Consider the following 10,883-nt stretch of genomic DNA (forward strand, 5'->3'; position numbering starts at 1 on the left):
AGCCGGACAGGAACACTTCCTGAGGCACAACAGGGCCACCATGCTTCAGACTAGCAACTACTCCCTGGTGCTGTTGATTCAACTGAGCCTGCTGGCCTATGACCTCTTCGTCAACTCCTTCAGCGAACTCCTTCGTGGAGCGCCTGTCAATCAGCTGGTGCTCTTCACGTGAGTCACCAATGCTATTGAATGAACTTGTGCTTGTGCAAATCAATGAATTAACTAATTGATTTGACTCATCCATAGCGCAAGCAATTCGCTAAATTGCAAGAAGTGACAGCCATTCATGTCCAAATGTTAGCCTCAAACAACTTAATATTTATTCTTCCCATCACTGTAATACTCAACATAACAAATCATTTAATGTGATTCCAGCATTCAGGATATTGCCATCCTGTTCAACGTGATCATCGTTCTCCTGCTGATGTTCAACACCTACGTGTTCCAGGTTGGCCTGGTCTCCCTGCTGCTGCAGCGCTTCAGGGCTCTGCTGGGGGTCTCCGCCCTCTACCTGACTCTCAGCATCTGCCTCCACTGCTGGCTCATGGTAGCGTCACACTTATGATTGTCGTTCAGCAGATGCCTTTGTACTAATCCACCATCAGGGGAATGTTTTAGATGTATGTTATTAATGAGCTGGTAGGTAAGTTGGTCTTACCTTGCCCAAAGTTAGAATGCGGACATTTGGAATTCGAAACCATGAACCTTTTAGGCTGGGTATAATTGATTTCAAATGATAACCCTTTTGCAAAACACATGCGTTCTACCTCCACACTAGCTTGTGTTAAGGTAGAGCGGGCTGCTACATATGTTAAATATCCTGTAAGTGACCTGTTTGATGTCAATCTGAGCTTCATAACTAACAGGCGTTTTACTTACAGACCCTTCGATGGATCGACTCAAACAGTTTTGTTTGGACCAACGGCCTTCAAGCGCTGTTTGTTTTCCAGAGGACAGGTAAGCAGTTCATTAGCCTACCGCTACACATATTGTTTGTAACCGTGGTTTGATGGCTTACTGTTACACTGTCACCAGCTCCCGTAAAAGACTCACAAGTCGTTCAGAGTTCACCTAGACTCTGCGTAGCCACCGCACGTACGCACTTCATGTACACTCTTATTGTATGTTGTACGTACTGGCACTTAATGTACACACTTATACCTCCTGGCAAAAATAGAAAAGAATAGTACTTGTGTTGCATCCTATCCTAGTCATCTTTGTTGTATAGAGGGAATAGGTTAACCAAATAAGTATTGGTGCTTGGCTTTGTTTTGTGAACATCCTTACTGTACCGAAAGCGATATATTGTTGCTCCTTCTGACAAATGTACTTATTGTAACCTAAATGTTGTGTGTGCACTCCTCAGCTGCTGTGCTGTATTATTACCTCTACAAGCGTACAGCAGAGTTCCTGGGAGACCCCAGACTCTATGAAGACTCTACGTGGCTGCGTGAGGCCTTCGCTAAATCCCGTCAGTGAAGGAAGCGTTCTGCCCTATAGTTGCCTTGAGACATGTTTACAGTGCACATGTTTGATGCCATTTTTTATTTCAGATTTTCTATTTTTGTGTTAGCCAAATAAACGTTTTAGTTTTAGTAATTATATTGTATCCCTGAATATCCAGGATGTTTCCTCACTTCAACAGACAACACTTTATTGTTGACCAGAACATTTGTCTGGGATTGAGCTTTTTCAGGGTACAACTCTGTCCACAGATAACTTCTAGTAGAAGGTATTTTTGCTAGCTTATGGTATAACAATTGGCTAAACTGCTACCAATTACATTTTAAATTTCTAAAACTGACCACAAGGGGAAAAAAAGACATGACACACACTTTTAGAAATTATTTTTTACTGATTGAATGAAAAAAAAAAAACGTCCACTTGATCTCACAATCGTGAAATCCTAAATCCAAAATCCTTTTCCCGTTGAGTGTGATGTCGATTCCACTGGAATGTTGTTGCTTTCTTTGACACATGAAACTACAACAACAATAATACAGAAAAAACTTGTCAGTTAACCATAATCGCAATATAAAAACAATAATTGAACATCATGATATAAAAAAGGTAATTGAACAACAAAGTGTAGGACTCAAGACATACCATCATACATATATGCCGACCCAGAGCAACAGGAATAGTACACCGAATCCCATGAATAGTGACGCCACGAGGGAGATGAGAAGCTCTTTGTACACATCTCTGGTGTACTTTGTGGACGTCACCTCATATCTAACCAGAAGTTAAGGGAGGGAACTCAATCACTGCTGAACAACATGCAAGATTTTGGCTCATCTCTTTCATCCACAGAAAACCAACCAACCATCAAAATATTTACTTTTGCAAACTTATCTTCATTAGGAATGGTATAATATTGTAGCCTGGGTATACCCATGCTGCCTTGCGCGCAATTTCATTTCGCACTGCTAGGCAGCCTCGATTCCATGGATGCGAATTTCGCCTGAGATAGGGAACCAATCACAGAACGGGGAGGGACGGCCAGACGATGACGACGTCTATTCGACACACCCATCATCATCTTCTTCCTCATCGAATTTCTGTTGCTCTACATACGTCATCTGGTATAATTGATACGATTGGCTATGAGCTACGTACAGACTCATATGATAGACACTCGTAGCGCCCAATAAACTGCTCCGGGCAATCGTAAACCACGCCTCAAATATGAGAAAATGTATGCGTGGTTCCCAGACCTCATCTCAATCTACATTGAGATGAGGTCTGGTATTAGCCAGGCTAATAATATTGTACACAGTAATGGTAATGACTTGAGTAATTATTTGCACTTTGTCTGCCTTTCCGTGAAGTAGACATTTAAAAATACTCAAATTATTATTTAGAAAGCAATTAAATAAAAGGACTATAACATTTTCAACTTTAAGCGCCAAAACTTTACAACAAATTCCCCTTTATGATTTAACAATAGATGGACATTTCCTAAACACATTATAATCTCATCTCACACCATTGTGCTGCGAGGGGCGGAGAAACGAAGGGGTCTAACCGCTGAAAGGATACACGAAGAACCATGCGGTGAAGAACATGCCAATGGCAAGCAGGACCACCGTGAGGTGGGGGAACACAGCCGGGTTCACCGGGCTGGTGTATCTGGTCATGGCTTCAAGCTCCTGCAAGGAAGGGCACAGGTGCATCATGGGAAGGTACATATTCATCACCATATTTCAATTTGGATCCAAGGCTCACTTGACTGCTCAATTGGGCCACCATTTGTAACCATTGGATCTTTTCAGACACAGTTTACAGTGCTCTGCATCTCTATCAGTGCAACTACGGTGGACAGCTTGAAGGAACTAAACCCGCCAAACTCAAGTTTAAGTTACCTTACTAAATCTGATAACTTGCTTATCCACTAGTGTTGATGGACCCTGCTTTCAATAGTCTATTGTTTGGAGAGTTCCACCGTTGGAGCAGTTCAATGAATATGCGGCCAACTTTAGTGTGGAATGAAAGTAGATACTATATCATATAGAAATATTCCTGTGCTATGACACGATATTGTATTTATTATTCTCCAATCCTTAACCTTTCCTGTTTTAAAAGAGTCCATAAATAATCATAAGTACAATTTAGGGATATATATATCTATATATACTGTCAAATATATCCATAGTAATTGAAGTAGTAGAGTGCACCACCAAATTCTAATTCAAACAATACAGTACTAGTAGGCCTATGCCAGTGTTAACCATGATATGGTAGCAACGTTTACTTGAACAGACTACTGCAAAGAACTACAGTAACAGAAATTCACCTATTTTAATTATATGAATAATAAGCTGATAAAAACTGGATAAAGCTCACCTGACCGCAGTGGGGCAGGTGCATTGAAAGTAAATAAATATATCTAAGTTACATTAAAACCGAGATGCATTTTCAGAGTAATAAATTGAATACATTAGGATATGACGATGATGATGATGACGATGGTGGCAGTAGTAGAAGGCTGCAGCCAATAAAAGGCTGCAAAACCACAACCTACAACCTGGAGCCAAAAGCAGCCAACTTAACTGCTCCCGAATCAATGCATACATAAGGTACAATAGGCACTAAGAAGGCAAAACACCGCTTGTTATGCGGATTTGTTTCTGCCAAACAACCAGAATGAACGGGAGCGTTCACTCGCCTGTATGTGTCGCCCATACAATCAACCATATCTCCGACCGAATGGCTTTTAATAAAGAGAAAATCACTACGCTTGAATGAATGTATAATAGGACAACTCCTATTGGTATCAAACCTAACGAATTCATATTTGATCACGTTACCGTACCATTTTGTAATGCAGAGATGCTCCTTTCACGGGTGTCCAAGAGGAAAAGGCCACGTACTGACTACAGCTTCCTGGTTCGCTCCTGACGTTTATGTGACGGTCCGCCTGTCTTCAGACCGCGTACTGCCGCCTAGTGGTGAGAAAGAGAAGGGCTGTCTCTTACAGCTCTTTTTCAATTGCTTGAACACTATATAGACACATGCTTGGACCAAAGTTTTTGTTACTATATACCTTAAACAAATGTAACCATACCTTAAACAAAAGCGCTCCTTTGCACATCAGTTGCAATTGTGCAACACACTTGTCCCTTTCTGCAACACTTGCTCCTGCACACTGCACACTATTTCATATAAGGCACTTAATTCAAAAATGAAATCTTAGCTTACCATTGGGAAAACACATCTATTCAAAATACAGAACAACTACTCCCAGGGTATATGTCGTGGGGGGGGGGACATATACTCTGGTGTAGAACAACATTGTGTGGCTCCATAAGAACAACATTGTGTGGCTCCATAAGCCTTCAAGGTTAACCACACCATCGTGCAAAAATAGGTCCCTGCAATACCAAACATATCATCACATTTCTAGATGCACTTCATGATGCAGCTGAACAGGACAGACCTTGCAGCCCAGGTTTGTGGTTGTGGGATACTGTTAGTTTCCATCGGGCTGTTTTGGTCCAGAACTGGTTCACACAATTTGAAGTCGTATATTTCTAAACCCTATAGAAGATGTGTGTGTGTGTGTGTGTGTGTGTGTGTGTGTGTGTGTGTGTGTGTGTGTGTGTGTGTGTGTGTGTGTGTGTGTGTGTGTGTGTGTGTGTGTGTGTGTGTGTGTGTGTTCGTGTGTGTGTTCGTGTGTGTGTGTGTGTGTGTGTGTGTGTGTGTGTGTGTGTGTGTGTGTATTTGTGTGTGTCTGTGTGCGTTTTTTGCGAACAATACAGAGAACAATGCGTTTTTTTAGAGAACAATACAACAATTTTTGTGTTTGTGTGTGTCTGTGTGTCTGTGTGTGTGTGTGTGTGTGTGTGTGTGTCAATAGTACTCATACTTACTACATTTTTAACTTCACAATTCAGAATTAATCTTGAAAGTAAGCAACCGTTTTTGAGAGACAAGACATGTACTTTGTATTTCAATTAGCTGCCAGGGTGCAAATAATATCCGATCCAGAATGTCAAACAGACACCTGCCAAGTACTCAGCTCGGCTTTTTGTAACTTCTTTATTGAAAGCATGCGTTTGTGTTATTACAGCATGTTTATGTCAAAACACATATAAGGGTCACGTGGGCAAATGACAACAATGACAACAACAACAACAACAACAACAACAACAACAACAACAACACAGTTAAACAACACAATGAAGGAAAGCGAGAACAGATTAAGGAAGAGATATGAAAAAAGATAACTTGAAATCCCCCAAAATTTGAAATCATGTGATGTGATGACAAGTCATTGATTGATAATGAAATTGTTTCCATTACAAAAGGTTAAGATATTAATATAACAACAACATGAAACATTGCAATTCTATCAGACTATTTGATACCAGTTTATATCTACTGGAAATAGCAATTATAGGTCATATATACAGTGCAAATAGAGCTAAGCTGGGTTTACTATGCTTGCTTGTGCATTATAAATAAGCTTTGATAGGACCTTAAAGTCGTATAATCATATCGAAAAAAATATACAATGTTTTCATAGTTTGCATAACAAATAATACACAAAATTAGTTAAATGACTGCTTATATGTTTACATATTGATGTTTCAAATTCAATGTCATAGTCATCCTCGTTTCCCAAAATTATCAATAAAATGAAATGCATGTTCTAAAAAGTTCTCAAGTGCAAACAATTCAACTTACTTATTATTGCTCTCCTTGGACATATTATGGAAAAATACTAAAAAGTATTTAGTGAATCAAAAGTACATATACAAATGTACAACTTTTAAGTTACCACAATGCAAACACTGTAATATTAGTCAAAGGTTTTCCACTCTGCATGTTTTTGTGTGTGTAAAACTTAGGTACAAATTAATAGTTTGAAACATCCAGAGCATGTATAGAGCAGAGCAAGAATATATCAGTTTGGTGACAGGCTAACACATGTAATACCCATAGTTAACACATGGTTTGTGCTACATCTGCTAAGATGTATGGAAAAGAGCGAGCAGGAAACTAATTTATAGAACATGCTCCTCTGTTGATATGCCAGTTGCAATCGTTGCATTATATCCAGTTAACCAATACAGTATAGGCCATTCCAGTGTCTTTGAGAAATGTCCATTGCTAGACAACACTTTTCTTCGTAGAAGATGATGCAACATTCAGTGTTTCAACTCTTATGCGCTTTTCCAGTTATTTGATTTCCAGAAATGCTTAATACATGTCATCCCTGAATGAAGTGAGCAAGCATCAGGGCACAGCGAAAATAACTTCAGGGAGGAATGGTATGGTCTGTTTAATAAACATGGAAAGATTTAGAAAGTTTTTTATCGTTTGAGAGCAAACCATTCTCTTCCCCACAGAATCTTAGCCGTGATTTTCTCTCTGCATATTCAATGTATGTTTTATAGAAATACATATCCAGTAATAGCTGTGGCCTCCAACTCTTTCCATAATATGTAGACCTTTAACATGCCAGTGTGAACTTTTGAGGTATATTTAAAATGTGAATGGGCCATTATTTATTCATGAATGTACAGAATCGAATGATCTTTGCTCCAGTGTATAAAACTATAACTAAGGATGTTTCATGTTTTAAGGCATAAGTCACATTTGTTTAATACATACAGAATAGTAGAAAAGTAGAGTACTAAAATAGACCTAGCATCGTTATGTCTGGTCCACTCTTGCTTTTTGAACTGTAAGCTGTACATTGCTAAACAGTGATACAAAAATGAGTTGCACAGTTATTTTTGTTAATTTTGACGTTATACTTTTCAAACAATAATAATTCGCTGTAAAGAAATGAAGAGTTGTCATCTTCAAATGGCTTTTTACTGAATCCAACAATGATATATTCAGTGACAAAATACATTTATTTTTAAACAAAATAAAAACATTAACCAGTGTTCTCTAACGTGATCTCTACAGCACTTCAAAAATCATCAATAAAAATGAACAGTGGTAGATAGCTTGTCTCAGTACCAGCCTCTTTCCTGCTAAATCAAGATTGAATGTGTCAAATACACAATTCCAACAGGACCAAGTATAACTACTAGCTGAATAAGTGGAGTCTTGGCTTGCTACAAGGCACTTGACCAGATCCTTCAGTGTCTTATTGACAGCTGCTTTGAATGAGGAAATAGTAGTCTGAGTATAAGGCAGTTGTTTTGTTTTCCTCCTTGCTGGAACAGCCTACGTCACTCTATGGGAAGAAAATTTCAGAATATGATGTTAGCAAACAGGTACCAAAACTAACCTCATATATAACTAAATCATAGATAGAGTGTACAGCCAGAAAGTTGATATTTTAGGTAAATTCAAATGGGAAATACATGTTACAAAGATATAACTGTTGACTGACCGACAGAGTGACACGGAAGTGATGGATGACATCCTGGGACGGTAGAGCCGGTACTGACCTCAGGTGCAGGATCCCCTGGGAACATTGTTACAGAGACTTATTACCAGGATTCTACCTCCACACACAAAGCAATCATGGAAGAATCTTTTCTTAAATCTGGATTAAGCATCACTGCATACCCTTGTAGAGGCACTCTTTCCAGTGTAGAGCCGTGTCTCATTGTGGTCCGGACACAGCTGGCCCCTGGCGTACCCACACTGCTGAACCCACACGCTTTGGTTGGACCTAAGATAAACAACAGTGAATACCAAACGTACAAACGTTGCCTGTGAAATTTGGACTTCTTAATGCAAGGCAGTAGGGTTTTCAGATGCTGACAAAATGGAAAGCACAAGTGTGTGATGTTTTGTGTTGATGTTTCGTGTACTCACGTCATGTGCAAAGTAATCTGTGACATGGAGGAGTTCCTCTTCCCGTGGAGAGATATGGTGTAGCTGAGGGTCACAAGCAGAGGAAAGGGTATAAGCACCAAATAACCTAAATTCAAGCTGAAACACAGCCTCCATTCTCCACAGCTTGAGGGAGCTTTCGGGTTGAAGCTCATGCCCACCTGCAGCTCTCTGGTGTTGGGCAACTCCGGGTCGTGATCTGCTGGCCGGTCTCCAGGATGTGCAGGCCAGTCAGAGAGGGCGCTAGCCGTTCCCCTGTGACGGAGAGAAAAGTCTCAGTGTGTTTGCCACTGTAACCACAACAAAGCACTCAGAGACGAATCAATCATACGAATGGCTTTACTGTGTTTGCCTCCCGCACACAGTGGGTTACGGAGAAGTGAGTTCCTGTGGTTAGCTACCCTGTGTGTGTACGCTCCGCTGTCTGCGTGGTGACGGCAGCCCCCCCGGGACCCGGTTGGGAGCTCCCGTCTCCTCCTGGTCAGAAGGGAGCGGTCGACGGGACTTGGCGAAGTACAGGGGTGTGGAGGTGTGGCTGAGGCGGTTCTTGTTGCGGCCGTCCTTGTCCATGGGTCTGGACTTGGCCTTCTTGGTCATGGTGCCGGCTGTGGGGAGCGGGCCATCTGCGTCTGGAGGAGGCAGTGGTTCAGCCCGATGAGATATGGCCGCGCAATGAGATTCTATTTGTTCTGCTTCCGCATTCTCTATTGCGTGAAGCGCTCCCCTGGTCAGAGACACAGAGCTGCATCAATCACGCTCTGATCCAGTTGTTTGCTAAGAGCATGCATTGCTTAACAATGTTTCCGTTGGGCCCAGATACACTTATCATAAAACAGATGTCCTGAGCATAATAACCGCATAATAATTCTGATACCGGTAATTGTGAATGCAATATTCAGCAAACGTTGCAATTATCCTCTATGCACCACTAAAACCTCATACCAGAGCATTACAATAAGGCGGGACCATCGAGCTCTCTCACCTATCAGGGACTGGTTTCCTCGGAGCGGGAGAACCGTAGACGATTGGTTGTTCAGTGCTGTGGTAGAACAGCAGGCCTCTGTATCAGATCAAGGCGTAGGAGAGAATGGGAACATGTTACAGTGTTTTTTGTTCTACCATCTGTGTTCCATGCTGTGTGATGTTGCTGGTGGGCCTGGTGAGGACGACCCTCTACCTGGTGAAGCGGTGGAGGGCTGGGATGTGAAGGAACCTCTACGAGAGGAGCCCACTGGAGCTCTGGACCTGGGCAGGTTATTATAGTAGAGTGTATATTTAATGACATGGCGACTTGAGACATACTGGCTATTTAATGTGTCGATTGACGCCTTGTTCACACTACATGCTTCCGTCGTCGGATGGCCGAGGGCGTGTCTGACGTATAGGGGACTAGTCTTGTAGACGCATACTGCAGCCAATCAAATCGCCTCCCTCTACAGGTGACTAAAAACAATCTTATTATTCCACATTTCTTTAAAAATATATAACGGCCAGATTTTTCCTGCTTCTTCCTGCTTGTTATTGCAAAATGGATCCAGGAAACGCCTGGAGTTTATTTGGCCAACGCTGCCTGAAAAGTTGAACATTTCTCAACTTTTTGACGAAGACCACGGAGCCGAAAGGACGGACGGACCCACAATGCATTTCGCGAGCGCCCCATGCAAAGTCAATGAGATCCGTCGACGGACCGAGGTAGTGTGAACAAGACTTGAGTGTACAGTATGATATATTATTCAATTTCAATTTTGCTTATTTATTAATTAATTAAAATAGTTAAAAAAATACAATGTACTGTGTGACCACATATTTGACAAACAAGGGAATTAACAATGTTCAATGAAATCGAACAATTAGCTCATATACCATATTAGAGTACACATAGGCAACAGAATAAACAGATACGGTATATAAAGATACCGGAGATAGGAGAATAATCATTGTGCAGTAGTAGATATGAACCGAGGACAAAGACATAGTCCAAGGGGAAGAGCAAAGGTCTGGGAAGGCCTACCAGAGAGGACAGACAGGAGGACAGAAGGTGACAGTGGCAGTGAGGACGGGCATCCAAGAGACGTAGAAAACACAGGGGGAAGGGAGGCTGCGACAGGCAGGGCAGAAGAAAAGAAGTGAAAGAGTGCAGACTCAGGAAGGACACGGCAGAAGGATGTGTGATTGGGTGAAAGACTCTTGAGAATAAAGTAGGGGCGCCATACCCATCCTTCTCACTGACGGCTCCTTTGTGGTGGAGAGTGAGGACGTACAGCACGGACATGGAAATAACACTGAAACCAAAATCAAACAATCAACCAATTACTCAATTTATCTGCCAATCATCATTGCATTGACAAAAACAGCTCCGCACGGCTGAGTCCCTCATGTCTGGGTGCTTGTGTTCCTCCTCCTATACATCGCCTCAGACTGACCTGAAGGCCATGACCACGACCAGAGCCAGGATGGTGCCCTGCATGATCTTCTGGCTGATGCAGCCCGGATCTGGGGGTGGGGTCTGCAACGAGACAGGCAAACCCAGAGGGTCACATTATTATTATTATTTATTTATTTGATTAGGACATTGCACA

At 41.6% G+C, this 10,883-nt stretch overlaps 3 protein-coding genes across 6 annotated transcripts in view; 1 reads left to right on the top strand and 2 right to left on the bottom strand.

Annotated features, from left to right (window-relative positions):
• Nucleotides 1-34: 34 nt before the first annotated feature.
• Nucleotides 35-1,591, top strand: tmem138 (transmembrane protein 138). Its single transcript, XM_060062050.1, has 4 exons — nucleotides 35-168; nucleotides 376-547; nucleotides 882-957; nucleotides 1,367-1,591. The coding sequence occupies exons 1-4, from the start codon at nucleotides 41-43 to the stop codon at nucleotides 1,477-1,479; spliced, it is 489 nt and encodes a 162-aa protein (XP_059918033.1). The 5' UTR covers nucleotides 35-40; the 3' UTR covers nucleotides 1,480-1,591.
• Nucleotides 1,592-1,835: 244 nt separating this feature from the next.
• On the bottom strand, nucleotides 1,836-4,462 carry tmem258 (transmembrane protein 258). Its single transcript, XM_060062061.1, has 4 exons — nucleotides 4,316-4,462; nucleotides 3,043-3,152; nucleotides 2,107-2,235; nucleotides 1,836-1,983 (listed from the first exon to the last, which is right to left on the bottom strand). The coding sequence occupies exons 1-3, from the start codon at nucleotides 4,316-4,318 to the stop codon at nucleotides 2,109-2,111; spliced, it is 240 nt and encodes a 79-aa protein (XP_059918044.1). The 5' UTR covers nucleotides 4,319-4,462; the 3' UTR covers nucleotides 1,836-1,983; nucleotides 2,107-2,108.
• A 1,863-nt stretch (nucleotides 4,463-6,325) lies between these two features.
• myrf (myelin regulatory factor) overlaps nucleotides 6,326-10,883 on the bottom strand; it is an 8,643-nt gene continuing 4,085 nt past the window's right edge. The window contains exons 5-15 of one of the 4 annotated variants that reach the window (XM_060061969.1): nucleotides 10,728-10,810; nucleotides 10,518-10,586; nucleotides 10,316-10,402; nucleotides 9,482-9,549; nucleotides 9,287-9,343; nucleotides 8,706-8,933; nucleotides 8,466-8,559; nucleotides 8,287-8,349; nucleotides 8,035-8,140; nucleotides 7,856-7,930; nucleotides 6,326-7,696 (exon numbers count right to left, since the gene is read on the bottom strand). In XM_060061969.1, coding sequence (XP_059917952.1) covers nucleotides 7,607-7,696; nucleotides 7,856-7,930; nucleotides 8,035-8,140; nucleotides 8,287-8,349; nucleotides 8,466-8,559; nucleotides 8,706-8,933; nucleotides 9,287-9,343; nucleotides 9,482-9,549; nucleotides 10,316-10,402; nucleotides 10,518-10,586; nucleotides 10,728-10,810 — 1,020 coding nt within the window. In that variant the 3' untranslated portion in view covers nucleotides 6,326-7,606. Of the gene's footprint in view, nucleotides 7,697-7,855; nucleotides 7,931-8,034; nucleotides 8,141-8,286; nucleotides 8,350-8,465; nucleotides 8,560-8,705; nucleotides 8,934-9,286; nucleotides 9,365-9,481; nucleotides 9,550-10,315; nucleotides 10,403-10,517; nucleotides 10,587-10,727; nucleotides 10,811-10,883 lie in introns of all 4 variants that reach the window. The other 3 variants (XM_060061968.1, XM_060061971.1, XM_060061970.1) reach the window with 3 other exon arrangements.

This window comes from Gadus macrocephalus, chromosome 9, assembly GCF_031168955.1.
Source record: "Gadus macrocephalus chromosome 9, ASM3116895v1".
Taxonomy (NCBI): domain Eukaryota; kingdom Metazoa; phylum Chordata; class Actinopteri; order Gadiformes; family Gadidae; genus Gadus; species Gadus macrocephalus.